Source organism: Uranotaenia lowii, chromosome 1 (assembly GCF_029784155.1).
Source record: "Uranotaenia lowii strain MFRU-FL chromosome 1, ASM2978415v1, whole genome shotgun sequence".
NCBI classification, from domain to species: Eukaryota; Metazoa; Arthropoda; class Insecta; order Diptera; family Culicidae; genus Uranotaenia; species Uranotaenia lowii.
This window is the reverse complement of record NC_073691.1, coordinates 155,510,510-155,527,756: the sequence shown is the minus strand read 5'-3', so window position 1 is coordinate 155,527,756 and position 17,247 is coordinate 155,510,510. Positions and strand designations below refer to the sequence as shown.

General features: G+C 36.0%; 2 protein-coding genes across 3 annotated transcripts in view; one reads left to right on the top strand and one right to left on the bottom strand.

Moving 5' to 3' along the window:
- Window positions 1-7,777, bottom strand: part of LOC129740628 (LIM and senescent cell antigen-like-containing domain protein 1) — a 43,118-nt gene extending 35,341 nt beyond the window's left edge. The window contains exons 1-2 of one of the 2 annotated variants that reach the window (XM_055732362.1): window positions 7,588-7,777; window positions 7,182-7,275 (exon numbers count right to left, since the gene is read on the bottom strand). In XM_055732362.1, coding sequence (XP_055588337.1) covers window positions 7,182-7,198 — 17 coding nt within the window. In that variant the 5' untranslated portion in view covers window positions 7,199-7,275; window positions 7,588-7,777. The remainder of the gene's footprint in view (window positions 1-7,181; window positions 7,276-7,587) is intronic. The other variant, XM_055732363.1, reaches the window with a different exon arrangement.
- A 5,879-nt stretch (window positions 7,778-13,656) lies between these two features.
- On the top strand, window positions 13,657-16,149 carry LOC129740629 (ATPase H(+)-transporting accessory protein 2). The gene is made up of 5 exons (XM_055732364.1): window positions 13,657-13,948; window positions 14,149-14,372; window positions 14,450-14,563; window positions 15,008-15,409; window positions 15,468-16,149. Exons 1-5 carry the CDS (start codon window positions 13,672-13,674, stop codon window positions 15,645-15,647), a joined length of 1,197 nt encoding a protein of 398 aa, XP_055588339.1. The 5' UTR covers window positions 13,657-13,671; the 3' UTR covers window positions 15,648-16,149.
- The last annotated feature ends 1,098 nt before the right edge of the window (window positions 16,150-17,247 follow it).

Sequence of the window (17,247 nt, the reverse complement as noted above, 5' to 3'; positions counted from 1 at the left end):
CCTAAATCAGACGGTTAACAGAAACAACATAACCTTATAGTTTTCGCTAGAATAAGACCAATACAATTTAAACATAATAGCATGATAGGAATAATAGAATTATATAAATGGCAAAAAAAACAAAAACTATAAACAAAACAAGAAAAGTGCTAAATGCATTAGAAACATAATGAAAAAATAATAAAAGTGATTTAAAATGATCTAAATTGTCTTAAAATTGTAGTTTTAATGTAGTATTACGTGAAAAAAAGTTGTGTTCAAGCGATTTTCATTGATTAACAGTATTTTAAATTCAGTGGAAGCTGCCATCTTTGATTTCAAGATGGCGTCGGAAAGAAAAAAATCGACTTCTAGTTTAGCCCTTTCACCTAATACCCGTATAGTGGTGGTTCAATGCGACTTTTTGTCAGCATTAAGCATTAAAAGTTGAGCGGATGCCGCCATCAAGATGGCGTCTGATAGCGAAATTCAACTTCTACTCGTTTAGCCCTTTCACCCGATACCCATTTTGTTGGGGTTTCATGCGATTTCAAGTCATTTACACCATTTTAAAGTTCAGCGGAAGCCGCCATCTTGGATTTCAAGATGGCGTCAGATAACGAAATTTGACTTCAACTCATGATTTATTTCACGGGTCAATCAAAACCAATCCCTTTTCATTCAAAAAGTCTGTCCTCATTTACTGTACTAATGATTAACAACTCAGAAATGAGGAACTCAACCTTAGCGTGTAATTGGTTGGCTTGCGAGAGAAACGTCAAATCGTAGCTTTTTTTGGGGTCATCATTAAACCATAATAAAACTATGAATTGACTCACGCCATGTTGGTTGCAAAATCGAAGGGCACAAAATGACGCCATGTTGATGGATTCACAATGCAAGCATTGGAAAATATTTTTTCTGGCCTTTTTCCATCAATTCCATCATGATTGACCATCAGATTTGACGAGGCGCATTTATTTTAAGATACTATTTCATATACATTTTACCTAAAATTTTGACTGGCAGTAGAAAAGACGCTCAATATATGGTTAAAACATTGGTTTTTTAGCTATTAATTTTACCAGATCATATCTGAATAATGCAATCATCATTCATCAACCATTATGGTTGCTGGAAAAAATAAAAAAATAAACTCCGAGAACTGACAGAACCGAAAAAAAAACAAAAATTTCTAACATGTTTAATAATAGCTTTTTAAAAGCTTTGGTGACCAACATTGATGACCAACAATTATATGTCTTGATGACGTTTCTAGGGTAGGGCCAAATAGCCTGATTTTGGCTTTATTAGAGTCCAGGTGATGTTATAGAATGCGCTTTAGCTTTTTATGAAGATTAATGCGATAGTCCAAACGATATTTTGCTGACCATAATAAAGCTAAAATTGTTACTTGGGCAATGATGTGTAAGGTACGACGCCCGGAGTCCAAAAGGTGGACAAATGCGTAAATGTGCTGCTTGTTTGTGCACATCGCGGTGCCCGAGTGAGCATTTTTGCTGAGAAATTCAAGTTTAGTTGATGACAAATAAGGTAAACATCGTCGCCTCGTTTGCTTCAATCAAGGTAGGATGGACTGTAAATCCAACGATTGTGCGCAACCTAGAGTTTGAGCCGGTGCGGACATATTTCTGCATTTCTTTGTTGAAAGTATTTAGTTCGCTAAGGTAAGAGAAGGCACTTTGAGTACCGTAAAACGGGGTAGCATTGATCACCGAGGTAGCTTTGATCAACATGAAATTTTTCCACATAATCATCAACAACTAAGTCATAAGTTAAAATATCTCAAAACTTTTTTCTACGTTTAAAAACCTACATGTTGAGTTTGAAATTTGGGAAAAACTTGGTTTGTTTTTGAAAATTTCAAATGTATGTTAAAATATTATTTCAAAATATTGAAATATCTATTTATTCGAAGGCTCGCAAACAAACACCCTTCCTGATGAAATCAAAGCGTTTAGACGCAGCAGGTTGATTTATGTGACAGTTCAACTTTTTTCGTTAGTAGATTTAAAGTTTTGGTGTAGTTTTTGCTGTATTTTGAGGTAAATTTTTGATATTTAAAAAATATGGACATTTTCCAAGAGTAAGCCAGTTTAGGACAAATGACTAGAAACCCTATCAAATGGTTAAGTTTGAAGGAAAAAAAATTAATAAGAAATAGTGCGTAGTTAAAATTTTATAAGTAACTGCAATGTCGTACAAAGATCAAATGTTCTAGAAAAATGTTCCAAATGGAACAAAACAGCAATGATTGAAGCTCAAAAAATTTTAACAAAATAAGTTTTTGTGTTATTGAACTTTGTTTGAAAAATTTCACAAAATGTGACTTGAAGATCTTTTTTCATCATACTAAAATGTTCCTAACAAGGAAATATTATAACAAAAATATTTATTCCAATACATCAATCTTTCGAGTGTGAATAAACTTCAAAATAACATATTTTCAAAGCGATGGAAAACTCCCAATTTTTTTCAGAAATTTTTTTACAAAATATTGATTTTGGGTACAATTGATCCCTAATATATGGGTATAAATGATGAAATGAATGAATGAATGAAGAAAAGGGCTAAAATAATTGATTTTCTCTTCATTATAAAAAATGCGCCCGTAAGTATGCAATGTCATAAGGGTTGAGAATAACCTATAGATTTTTTTTTCTGACCATTATAGATTGTGAAATGAGAACAAACCTGACCAAAATAGTCAATTAACATTCTATCTTGGGGTTTTGTTTGATTTTTTCCATGGATTAGGGCTTCCTGAATAAAGGATCAAGTCTCCCTTAACTAAAAAAATATCGCAATTTTTTACTCCCACGAAAATGCTTCTAGTTTATTTACGGGTTCAAGTATCGTTCTAATTTTAGGAGCATAGAAACTTGAAGTTACACGCTGTCAGAAAATGTCAAAGAGTGCGAGTTGCTAAATTTTTCCAAAAAGATATGGTGAAAATAAGAAAAGGGGATCAAGTATCCCCACTCTCCCCTAATGTTAAAACATTTAGCCCCTTAATTTATGCAGCATCATGGTCCATCTTTCGATTTTAACTGTTGTTCGACCTTAACATATTAAGGACCACGATGTTGTTTTTCTTTGTACCGCGGAAATATCTAAACCAAGAAATACCGAAATTCAGCATATTTTAGAATACACTGGAGCAAAAGTTACAAATTTAGTATCTTTGAGCAACCGAAAGTGTTGTGTTCCATTTTGTAGAGTTTCATGATTATTTTTATATCATTTGAGTTTGTTCCGAACTGCCTTAGTTTATCAATTACTAGCATTTGTAAATATTATGAAGGTGTTTTGTATCCTTTATAATCAAGAAAACTCGTTACAACTGTCAAGATAGAGACTGATCAATGTTATCCCAAAGCATTAAATTCTAAACAAAGACGAAATCGATTTTTAAATCAAATTTAAAGTAGTCTAATAAATTTCTGCAACCATGTTTACGTTCAAAGGCATCCAGTACTGGTTTAAAAAATATGAATCATGCCACATTCCCCTTAACAAAAAAAATAATCAAGGAATATTGAAAAAAATGTGATCAATTTTACCCCGTTTTACGGTACTTATCTTTTATGGTAATTTGCCCTCCCGTATGTGCAATATTAGTGCATAGTTTGAACTTGTTTTGAAGTTTTGAACATGAACTGTCGATTCTTTTCCCAGACTTATTCCCAGATGCGTCGGTATAAAGATCTTAGAATGAATTTCTTTTTCTAACATAAATAACTAAAGCTGAACCATATTGAAGATGAATTTCTGAAATGGACGGTGTCACATGGTTAGAAGTGACTAGAATGCGTTTGTTGACTTTTATTAGTATAGTAAGCAGTAAACAAACAATACAGTGGATTCAATCAATAATTTCAGGAATGTTTAGTTTATCTATGTCAGATTGTTTATTTAGGTCTATTTAGGGATTTTTTTGTAACAGTGAAAGGTTAAACAATTGCAATTGTCCCGAGATTACCTTTGCCCTCTAGTAAGGTATGCACTATAGGGTGGCAATGCATTATGAGAAAAATTTCATGATTAAACTTGAAAACCGACCATATACATTTTGCCTCAAAGCGCTCAAAGTTTCGTTTTTTGACCCTCCCTGAAATCGCCAAAGGGTTACCAAAAGAAATTTGGAAAATCGAAATTTTTATTTTAATGCCAAATGACTTGGAATAGAAATGCATGAAACGTCGAGATCTTGTGTTATCTCGAAAAATATTGTTTTGTTAAAAATTGACTTTTAAGGAAAAATGCCCGGTTTTCCGAAAAACGAAGGTTTGCGAAATCCAAAATGGCCTTTGCTACCACTTTAGTATACACCTTATTGCATAAGTTCGGTTGAAACAGTTTTTAGCTCCTTGGAAAGGCTATTGAATTTCGTTGGACAACAGAAGAACAGTGATCCTGAACATGATCCAAAGAAGATTGACACAAATTCGATTCGATGACTATATCTCGCGTGAGCTTTCAATACGTCGTATGAAACATCTTAAGAATTCATAGAAAACTGCTGCAAAAGTTATCAAAATAACTTTAAAATTTGTATTTCACATATAGAATATGTTGCCCAGGCTTCAAATATTGTAAATGGAAAGAAGTTGCGACTAGTTTATGTCAGTTTTTGTATTTTTTCGCAATAAAACTCTTTGTTTACAAATTTTTCATACGACGTAATGAAAGCTCACGCGAGATATATATTGTTACAACCACAGACGCTGCTGGCCAGAAAAACGCGCAGAAATCCAGTCAATATGTCAGTTGCAGGTATTAAAAGTTGAGTCTACGCCCTACGGTAATGTTTTTCCAAAGAGAAATGATTGTTAAAAGTCAGTCATACTTCATATTGATTTTTCTAAGAAGGTGCGAAAATCTTTTAGATTTAATTCGGATTAGGCCTGTGATCTTTCGAGTAAAGCAATTGCTTCATTTTGAATTGGAACCAACTTTTGCTCATATTGTGGCGCTCCTGGTGGACGGATTCGGAAGTTCTTGGCGTCCACGTGTCGGGAATTTTGTCAGCTTCACGTAGGTATGTATTTTTGACATTCTGCAAATCAACTTAGTACTTTGAAAACAATCAACATGGAAGCCAAAAGAAGGGAAAAAAATGTGCACAGTCATTTGAAAAATCCAGCATCTCGGCTAGCTTAACAGCTGAAATTTATCCCATTTAACTTGGGTCATTTTCACTTTTTTTGCAGGAAACACTCTCTTTTAGTGTTGACTTTCGAATAAAAACACAAACAAGTACCTACCTTGTTCTGAACTTATACAGTCCCCCCACAATCATTATTCACTTAACGTATCCTTTCAACACAAAATAGTCGTTCAATCGGGTGTAAGTTGACCAAATATCAAGCTTTGCATGAATTTCAGTCGTTTAATACTTTCTCTTTGACTTCAAATACGTTTTTGTTTTCAATTTTATTAAAAAAAAAATAACATAATTTACCAAAACAATCTACGTTTTTCAAAACCACAAAATTATGGGTCAAACATTTCCAAAATCTGCTACCTTCAAGTTTTTTTACAAAACGTGTTCTATTTTCGCATGCTGTGATGCAAAAATAGCTCGATTTAGAAACACGTCAAATATCTTGAAAACATTTTTACATGGCAAAATTTTCAAGATTCGCTACACGTGTCAAAATTTCTACCACTTTTTCCCAACACGAATAAACTTGCTCTTATATGGGACCACTTTATTTTGTTGGAATCTTTGAAATATCCGCATAAGGGGCTTAACGGTTTAAGCGTCGTAACTTTACCAAAACAGTGTGTCTCTAAAAACGAATTTTACCTTTTATTCGATCCCACGACCATCCCGTAATGTTTTGGCCAGATTTGGCAAGCTGTCATTACAGCAAAGTCGTTCAAGAATGGTATGCAGAGAAAGGGGTCCAGTTTGTTCCGAAAAACCTTAACCCACCCAACTGCCCCCAGTTCCGCCCTATTGAGAAATACTGGGAAATCATGAAGAGGTGACTCAAGGCAAGGGAAAGGATGTCAAAGACATCAATCAGATGAAGACCTGGTGGAATAAGATAGCTAAAACGCTGGACGAAGAAGGTGTGGGTTGCCTAATGAGCTGTGTTACAGGATAAATTCGAGAATTCCTTCGGAACCGTGACGAATAATTTTATCCGTATTTTTCTTAACAGTACGAAAAAAAACGCTATGTACATTTGTATAAAAAAGATCTTGAATTCAATAATAAATAACTGATATACAGGCAATTGTTTTTGTTCTAGTCCTATCTGAAGCAAGCTTTATTGAGTTGATATTTTTACTTTTTTCCAATTTGGCGTGTTGCTCAGAATATTTTCATAGTTTTGAATCTTTAAAATTTTCTTTTGTGATGCTTTCGATGTATAGACACAGAGAACAGACGTACAAGCTCGAACAAAAAATCTTTAAAAAAGTGTGTAAAATTTCAAATGCTGACACCCAAAAAATACGTTGAAACTTGACTTAAAACAGTGCCATCTATTGCGCCGTTCAAAAGTTACAAATCAAATTTCCACAGTTCTCTTTGGCGTATTTGGAGACATCTGGTGGTTAAGCCAAAAAGGAAAAATTGGTTAAAATGTTCGTTGGAAATTTTACACAAGTTTCGTGAGATAGCTGTTAGATAGTCTGTTCTCTGTGGTATAGATTAGCGGTTCTTTTAAACGTGAATTTTCTGGAACTAAAGATCAAAACTTCTTTTGAACAGGATGAGAGCAAAGAATTATAAATTAGCATTGGATATCGTTGAACACTTCTAACCATCATTCTTACTTGATGATGACATCATTCGCCACTGCACCTTCGGACTGCCAGCTGTCTCAAATATGAAAAGCTACGCGCTACTTGAATGACATTTAGTATATTTGTATATTATTTAGTGATGTTATTGAAGCAAACAATTGATGAGTTCATATTTTAGCCATATAAGGAAAGTATTATAAGAAGAAAGCCATTTTTCTATTCTTAAGTCATAAATCTATCCATCGATTTGCATAACTCCTAGTAAAAGCAATCGCAATTCGATTGCCAAATCAGCTACCTGCTCTTTTGGAAAAGTTAAATTAGTAGAATTCCCAGTATACGCCCCGATTAATGGTTACTCTGGTTGGTTATTGAGAATTTCCACCCGAAAGAATCTTTCGTTCTCCAGATTTGCTTACCCTGCAACTGGGGGCATTTTCTTAGCTAATGCTGACTTATGGAAACAACTGACGACACTAAAACGATTTCGTCTGACCGAGGCAACGGGTTGCGCTAAACGGAGAGAAAACAAAACGAACAATTTTATTGGATTTTTTATCCAATTCGTTGCCAAAGTAATAGGTAAGTTATATGAATCACACTGGTTACGCTAGTTACAAAAAGTGTAGGGTGTAGGGGTAGCTGCTACCTACTCTGTGGGTCGGATTATAAATATCACGGAAGATATCAACAGGCAAATGTGTGTGTTGGTGACCCGTTTAGCTAGAATAACAACATCGCACACTTGAAAGCGTAATGGTCAACAGCCTTGGCGTATCTTTGGAACGCAGAATACCATTGAATCGAGGTTTCATTCCTACTTACCGGTTATCCTTATCTTCGATCGTAAATCCTGATAACACAAGAACCGATAACGGGGACAGAATTGGCAACTGCAAGTCGATTTGGATGCGTATTCACTTTTCACCCGTAGCACAACCTCGAGCACGAATATAGTTCACAAATTTGACAGATGTTTTACTTTTCTGTACCTGCCCCGATGATGTTTCACCAACACTCGTGGGAATTGAAGAAAGATAATTCTGGTTCGTCGCATGAATCCCACATGTATGCTCGGCCGTACTTTTGAATGGGAAGATCGTTTGCGTACGTAAAAGCACGTGCTGTCTATTGTAGCACGTGCTAGTTATTTTCAAAGCGTGTGCTAGTTGAATTCCTGAGATCTTGCTTCAACGAGGATCCTAATGTTTATGGCTAAAGCTTAAGTTAACTAACTTCTTAAATCATAGAAAAGGTGCGACCATTACAAACGTTGAAGCACTGAAGTGTTAAAGAGATCATAATTCCGTCCGTATTACAAATGTTAAAAGAATTGATTCCAGAAGGTAAAAGATTTCAATTTTTACTGGAATCTTTTTTTTTCAATATCCTTTGCCCCTAGATGTATGCACTACATTGAAGCCCAACTCGAGCAAAAGCAATGATGTCGAAAAGGTGAGAAACTTGAATTCTATGCACATGCGTCCAGGGATTCGAAATTATCAAATTACTCCTACATGAAAATCTGTTCGTCTTGAAAAGAATGATGCAATGCGCTCGAAAATGTATAGTTTTTACATAAATCGAATCATGAATAATACAGCACTCGCTGGTTAATCGGACGCTTTTTATTCGGATACGCTTGATAATCGGACTTTTTTTGAGAGTTGATTCCAAAGTCAGTTTTGCTCAAAAATCGGACGTTTTGTAGACAAATTTTCAAAAATTAAAGTTTTTTTCAAAATTTGTTTACTAATTGAACGCTGTAGTACTATAGTAGGGTTACCATGCGTACTCTTTTAAGAGTACATGTACTCTTTTTCGATCGAAAAATGGGCGTACTCTTCTTTTTGTGAAATTTTACCAAATATACTCTTTTTTTTTGTTGGAAGACATTTGATCAGAAAAAAAACGACGTATTTCTTCCATTCAATGAGGGTTTTACATCTTATGCAGAACGAAAGCAATACAGCTTACACCAAATAACTTTATGATTTTGTTCTCAAATCATGCATTTTTAGTCGTTCTAAACAGTGAGCGCAAAAAGCGCCTTTGAGTATGCAAGCTGTAATCAGTATGCACAAAGTTTAGGTATAGTACAAGAATATTTTAAAAGAAAATTTATAACTGTCGTGTAAGTCGCATTACTTTCAAGACATTAACAGTTTTTGATTGAATTGGAATGTCTCTTTTTTTTTTTTTTTTTTTTTTAATTTATTTGGTCCTTAGGATTTTAACACCTGGATGTCATTCATCCCTCAATTGGAATGTCTCGGTTCCCAAGGATTTTTATATATACGATTTAGGAACGTGTAAAGGAAAAATCGAAAGGGGTCTGTCAGTTTTTCGTAATCCTTACAAATAATCTTTACCTTCAAATTTGAATTCAAATCTAACAATAAACTCCATCTAAAAATTATTGTTTGTCTGAATATGAAAACTGAAAGATAAACAATTGCTGTACACTTTTTAACGTTTGCCGTTTCTACGCCTTGCAGGCACGTTGGAAAATAATATTGAAGTAAAAAATATCACTAAAACAGTTTCCTCTACATTATGAAATCCAATTCAATATGTTGAAACCTAAGAAAAAAGTTTTTTTATGACAACAAAATCTTCATCTTCTACAAGACTTCAAGATATTCAATGGTGTAAAGTTAGTATAAAACGTGCTCGAGGAAAACCACTCGACGTTCCAGTGAGTGATGTGTTAGAATTGTGATGGACTTGGACTACCTTACATGTTTGTTACCTTTTCCTAAAAGCGATTGATCTTCGCTTATAATTCTTTTTATTTACATATCTCCTTTTTATCCTTCTTTTGACGTAGAATTACGTCTTACGGCAACACTATAGGGGGACAAATTGAAATTCGCAAACGGATCTCACGTCACGAAAACTTTCCAACTCAAGGACATCATTTTTAAAAGACATATTATCCCAGCTCATCATTGATTGGCTGGTCGAAATTGAAAAAAAAACACGGACGCCACGCCCCTTGGTGGGGTTTGGTTTTCCCTGTCAACAAAATGTATAAAAGCAAGGGGTCGCCTGCGAGCTGGTTTCAGTTTCTGTTTGCCCGTCGAGCTGAAAAGTTCTGCTGCGCTGCGATCTGCGTTCGGACCCCACCAGTGGTAATCCAACGCAGATATCGTTTTGCAATTTAGCTCAGTGGCAACCATTTGAGTTGGAAGACCAGCAGTAGAGGCGGAGTCATGTTACCCAGACATGCTGCGATTACATGTTGACATGTCATACAATGTTATATGTCATGACAGGTTAAAATGTCATTTAGTAGTTATAATAGATATTTACACCATATATCCAGCGCACTGTAATCAAATGATATATTCATTGTTAGCAGTTCATCCGAATACCAAGTATTCAATTAGCATACTACACTAATTTTACCGTTCATTTTTCTCGCAGTAGAGCAGTTCACATTCAAAACATCTATATATCCACATAATTCATCATCATCAAACATTACATGTCATTACATTACATTACATTACATGTCATTTTAGCCGCCGGCCGTGGCCTACAGGACAGCGTTCCAGTCTTCTAAGCCAGAGTCCATGAGATCGAATCCCGATCACGGCACACATAGTACACTTTCAGTGGTCTGGTGGTTTTAGCATTTGTAAGATGCTAGCCAATTATATCCTTGAAAGATTGTACGCCTTAGAGTTAAGTAAATTAGATCTCTTCAAAGAAACATGATGTTTCACTGAGATCCTATATGTGTGTGTTCGTTTTTCGTTTTTTAGAACAACTAACTTTCACTTTACAACCATCTAACTTACACGAAACACGCATCTTCATTCACACGCAGCGATGCCACACATACCGATTTTCCGGTATTCATACCGATTTTTGAGCAAAATGTTGACCAAGAATCGGTATATACCGATTACCGATTTTTGACAAAACATACCGATTTTTAAGATTTTAACTAAAAATTCATTCCACTTCAACATTTCCACTTTATTCAAGCTATCCACGTAAAGGTCCCGTAGAAAGAAGACAAAGTTTGATAGCTGGCGTGGCGTATCTTTGATCTGTACAACTAAAGTACTCTGCAAAGATCTCCACGGCTCACTCTCATAATTCGTTCAGTTGTTTGCGCTGTTTTGTTCCTTCGTTCTGTCAAATGATGCACTATTATGGTACTCAACCTCAAAGCCAATGCATGGACTAAGCTCAAAGCTGATATTTGACCCTCTGCGACTACCAATAGAAGTTCCTTAAGGTCAATCTCAATTGACGATCGCATTAAAGCTCTTGTCTCGTGAGATGCTAACTTTTCAAGGAAATGCATACACCGTCGTTTGAATATAATCATAATCCTTGTTCAACTCGTCGCCAGATGGGGTATGTCGAGATTTGAAGTGCAATCAGATACACGGTATGTAATATCATCGGTTTAATATTCAATCCTTCTGCATCTAATTATATCATAAGTACCTAAACTGCAGAGATCGCAGAATTAAAGACCACGCCAGGCAAAATGGGTTTCAGTTATAGTAAAACTATGTGTTTTTTAATCTTTTTCGAAAGAACACCTTCTCTTAGAGCACATCTCTCATTTATTTTCGGATAAAATTGTTGGATTTTCATATGACTAATGCGTGATTTTCCATAAAATAAAATTAATTTTTATAGGCTATAAAAAAATTGAAGCAACAACTCACTAAACTTTCTGCAATCATTTCTTTTTCTAATCGCTAGAACTCATATCTAATACTAAAAGCTGAATTGTCCAGATTGGCGAAAATCCATAAATTAAACGAAGACCATCAACTTGGGCTCATATTTATCTCGAGCGTCAAAAATCCATTGGATTTGTAAGTACTTACTAAATTAAAATTTCCTTTAGGTTGACCTGGTTCTATTATTTCCTTATCGAATTAATCAAATTTACATCCCACTTTAGCCAAACATCAATGTCTCAAGTTTATACTTAATTTATATGCCTAACCAACGTGTAACCTGAAGGTGCTCGCCATGTCCCTATTTTTTATCAAACGGTAACTTTTAAAATAAATTTCCATTTAGTTATGAGTACTTATTTCGGATTTTCTGCTGAATTTTCATTTGTGATTTTTGCTTTCGTCAGCAAAAGCAGATAGTTTTAAAATAAAAAAAATGTACAAGTCATAACAAACATAAAGTCCTGTTAAAATTTCAAAACCGTCATTTTGTGTAAACTAGTGTTACTTAGAACCAAGTTACGGAGAAAATGTAATAATATATGCTAAAACACATTTAGTCAGCTAGTTTTGAACTTAAAATGAAATAAGAGTTTTTAGACTTGCTGTTTATTGCAAGCTTCTATTTAAAGAAAAATACGTTAGGAAGTTAAAATGTAAGCATTTTTGAATATCCACTTCAAATACCGATTTTCATACCGATTTTTAGGATTTACATACCGATAAAAGATTTTTTTGGTTTAAAAAATACCGATAGAAATGTGGCATCACTGTTCACACGAAATACACTACTCTCTCACACGAAACTCATTCCTCTCTCACACGAAACTCATTCCTCTCTCACACGAAACTCATTCCTCTCTCACACGAAACTCATTCCTCTCTCACACGAAACTCATTCCTCTCTCACACGTAACTCATTCCTCTCTCAAACGAATTTCACGCTCTGTTCACACACTTCACCCTTTTTCCCCGTTACCATAACCAAAAATAGAAAGTTAGAGATAAAATTTTCTGTAAGTGTGGGCCCTAAAAAGGGCCATTTGTTTATTATTAATTGTGGGTCGAACTAAGCCGATATGACATTTCAGTGCACCTTTACGCTAGCGATTGCTATATGGGAATGGTAATAGACAACTTGATTCTGAGAGAAACGCATGAGACGGAGCTTCCAGAAAACTGGTTTTTCTTTTGCACTGAGTCAAGCGTATGCATGAAAGGCAGCGGTGCCAGGTGTTAAACTTGCAAAATGGGTACGTTTTATAAGTACACCTATAATGATTTGTATGAATTTTTTTCCCTTTCGAATAGGCATTGATCACGCGTAGAAAATGCGCATCTTTTTTTGCACTGAGCCTGAAAGCTAGCGTGAAGCTGTGTCATGTGTTGATTTAGCAAAATATTCATTGGATTTTGAGATAAAAAAATGATTTATCAAATAATAGATTGTTTGAAAATTTGTTTTTCTTCAGCTTACTTTTTTCTCCTATCAATGAAAAACAAAAATTGGCTAAAAAAAACTTATGCGAAAATTTATAATTTCTTATTAAAAACAAACAACAGGTTTATTACCAGCACTGCACTGTCACTGTATGCTTTTATCTCAAGCGTTTGATTATTCAAAGCTCGCATGTTCCTTGCATTGGTTGCATAACTACCGGGCGCAATGCATCTTAGCGATAATGTATTGAGTTTTGATTGACACCGCTTGCCCGTATTTTAATATCGCCTTTGGGTATGCAACTGTTTAGTTTTACAAACTGTTTTGTTGACCGTTGTAGATAATTTATATTAAGTTGACCAGCTTTATTTGAGCTGCAAATTCATTATGAAAGCTGTCGGCATTGACATTGGACACACAGTATATGTATATTTTCGTCTGCATTCTGCACATTTGTTTTGAGCTGCATACTTAGAAATTTTTCAAAAATATATTGACACAAAACCGGTTGTCGTAATTCAACGTTAACTTTGTGGTCGTGTCTCAAATACAACCTCTTCAACTTTTTTCTTACAAACAAGTGCTAAGCTAATTGTAAAATTGTAAAAATTCATAACGAGTTTGGCTTCTCAAAGCCTAAACGTATAAGCTGTTTCAAATAAAGAAATTATTTAAAAAAAAGCTTGTTGAAATCTGTTCAGTAGTTCCTGAGATACGAGGCTGAAGATGTTGGCGATAATATTTTCAAGTTATCGCATGACTGCGGGAATGTTGAAGAATGTGGTTTACTCACCAACTGGTAAAAGTTCTGCTATACCTAGTTGTAAGTTCAGCTTTTCAGCTTTACCGTGCTACCGAGGAACGCCGAAAACCGGAATAATCGATAAACACACTACCACCAACACGTTCGTTACGAGAAATGCTGTGAAACGAAGTGGAAACCGAAAACGTCATATGATCATCGGGTGCAAAAGTTTCGGAGCTGCAAAAATGGCACGGATGATTTTTCTCCTGTTTTCGCTGTTTGTTACAGGTAAGTCTAACTATTTTAATAGTTTCTGGGTTGGCAATTTGCGTTGCAGTAAAATACGTTTCATTTACGGTAGAATTCGTGAGATTTTTTTCCACTTTAAGGCCATCAAATTGAGTCACCCAAAACCACTTATCAGCCAGGATGAACAAATAGCAAGGACAAAACATTCTCAGAATAATGGATTTTTTTTCATACTCCAGCTAACTGTGACCAGTTCTCGGTAGTGTACGCACCGAAGGCTCTAGAGTTCCGTGGCCACTCGCGGCTGAATGTTGACTCGCTGTCGGACGTTTTTGGAGCTTCCCTCGGATATTCGGTGTCGCGACCTTCCGAGTGGGACGGTCTGCTGATCCGGGATCCCTTCAATCTGGCCAAGGGGGCTGTGGTGGTCGTGGCTGAAGGCATTGATTCGCTGAATGTTGAGGTACAGAATAGCCAAAGGGAAACATGTATAACAATTCAAGTGGTCCCGTGACGCATTTGGTTTTTTTCCTATTCTAGGGAGCCCATAACTTTGAGCTGTTCGGCGGATCCGGATCGGAATCCATCGAGGAGCTGGTACAGAAAACGGCTGACCACAATGGAATCAGCACCGAAATTGACCTCAAGGAATCGGTAAGCATCAAACGGAAAATGTTAATATTCCCTAGATTATGAATATCTAATGGTTAAATATGTATTGAATTTAGGTATTCAGATTCGACCTAAAGACTTAGGATTGCATAACACAAAATTGGGATTCAGGTTCAAATTCGGATTCAGATTCAATAGAAATAAAAAAATAACCAGTTTCATAAAAAATGTCAGGTTCGAGATAAAGGAGATTTAAGTTTAAGAGGTGATCCTAGTTTCAACTTCAAAATTTTAAACGGATTTCGAAATTAGCATGGTTTTTCGCAATGAGCGCGTTTTTTATACGGTTTTCGGGGAATTATTTTCCCCGCGTTATTTTGCTCGATTTTTCTACACGGCATTAACAAACTACATACTGGAATTTGCAAGAAATCGATTTTCCTTTTCCTATGTAGTTAACAACTTTCTCATTTCTTTTTCTTGCAGTCGGGAAGCTTTAGCACCCCTCTGGGCCCAGTTCAGCCGGACGACGATGAAATCGAGCCACAGTATCTGAAAACGAAATCCAACAAAGCGGACGCCGATTTCATGCGTCAGCTTGCGTTCATCAATGGGCTCGGGGACCTGCTGGTCACCTCGACCGAAGCTCAGAGCGCCCCGTCTGTGTATATCGTGCGCGTTTCTTTGGAAGCTCTGCTCGCCACCCACGAACCCTCGTCGAAGGCCATCGCCGAAGCCAAGAAGCTGCTGACCAATGCCGTCCTGGAGCTGCAAACCGCTGCCGAGAAGGCCTTTGATGGGGATGTCGTTGTCGGGCTGATCACTTCCACCGAGGCTCCGCTGGTGCGTTCAAAGCGTCAGGCAACGCCCAAACAGGAAACTACCGACGTAAGTATCTGCTATATTCCCCATTAAAAATTATTCTAACCGTCCAACTCGTTTGCAGTACAACTACGCCAAGAAATACGACAGCAACTACCCGGTCATCTTCAACATCATCCTGTGGTTCAGCGTGGTGCTTACCTTCTCGCTGTTGGCCATCTCGATTGCCATCGCCACCATGGACCCCGGTCGGGATTCCATCATCTACCGCATGACTTCCACCAGAATGAAGAAAGATAACTAAAGTGTTATTACATTCAGCAGCACACCGGTAGAGAGTTATATAGTTAAAGTGAAAAAAATATTTAAGAACAAACTCACGATGATCATTCATGCACACGTACACGTAAAAACATGTTCCAAATGAAAGGGATACAAAAATCAATAGTATTAATTGGCCATTTAAAACTATCCCCAATAATAAATCGACTTTTAGCGACTGTTAGTTTTGTATGGATTATTCTCTTCTTTCGTTACCATCGTCGGAAATCGTGTGCTAGTTAAATATCAGTTTGCGTCAACAACGCTTGTCAGTCGAAGTCTTTTCCACCACCACATTCAGACCGGCTCAAGTTGCGGTACCCATAACTTAACAAAAAAAAAAGAAGCTAATCGCTAACTCCGTGTTTGTATATTTCGTTATTGTTATGACTTTATTTCTCAATTTTTCGGTTGTAAGAAGTAACCTAAAAATAAAAGCTGAGCGGAGGAAACATTCCAACTGATCCCGCCGTTAAGCGAGTGTATCTGGTTATCGATGTTCTTTATGATGACAACAGAGTTCCTCGATGATAAAATGTTCAATTTTGATTTTGGTGCTGCTTAACTTGATCCAATGTTATTTTAAGTTTATTAAACTACAACTATCAGTAAGGTTGATGGGACATCAAATTGACGTAGTCAGAAAAAATATTGGTTTCACCTGTTATGCATGCAATTTTCACCCTACTAATAAAAAGGGATAAGTTGCAACAAATTTTGTTTGTAATGAACAATCTAATGAAAACGTCTGAAAATTTATAGGATTTGATATATTTGTGATGTCATAAAGTATAAAGCACCAATTGCAGTAATTTTTGGTTTTGTTCGAATTAAATTTCACTTTAAGGGATAAAAATACTACAAAAATTCTACTAGCTGAAATCATAAAAATAATTGTTTGGATGGATGAAATTTTAAAATCGACAAACACGTGATGCAAAACAATCATATTCCAGCATATGGGAACGAGATTTAAAAGGTGAATCTAGCCCAAACTGGTAACTGAAATATAAAAATATTTATTTTAAAAAAATTGGCGATTGTCGAAAAATATTTTTGCAAAAAAAAAAAAATTGGTATAGGATATTAAAAGCAATACCAAGTTTGTAGGTGATATCATAAAGCCAATCTGTTTAAAATTTTTAACAGCATCGTAAAATGTTAAAATTTGTAGGGGAGTGTGGGGTATCATTGGCCATCCTTAAAGGATGAAAATCATTTTAAAAAAATCATGGGCCACTCTTCTTCTTTGCTTCATAACTTCTTATTATAAAAGATAAAAAGAAAAAAATAAATGGAAAGGTTTCCTGCATTTTTAAGGTATCATTAGGTTATTTAAAAAAAAACGCACGACTGAAGCAACCTGAGGTCGCGGCAGACTACGCGCAATCGCTCGAAGCAGCACTGTTGGCAGGAGGCGAGCTTGACGGAGCCCCTCTTGAGGACTGTTGGGACACCATCAAGCAAGACAGCCATCAACAGTGTTGCGGAGAACGTTATCGGTCATGTGGAACGAACTCCAAGAAACGACTGGTTCAACGAACAATGTAGGAGGGTGATGGATGAAAAGAATGCCGCGCGGA

Coding starts and splice junctions, on each gene's coding strand:
- LOC129740629 (XM_055732364.1), top strand. CDS start 13,672: ATGACTGCGGGAATGTTGAAGAATGTGGTTTACTCACCAACTGGTAAA. Junction 13,949..14,148: donor GTTTTCGCTGTTTGTTACAG/GTAAGTCTAACT, acceptor TTCATACTCCAG/CTAACTGTGACCAGTTCTCG. Junction 14,373..14,449: donor TTGATTCGCTGAATGTTGAG/GTACAGAATAGC, acceptor TTCCTATTCTAG/GGAGCCCATAACTTTGAGCT.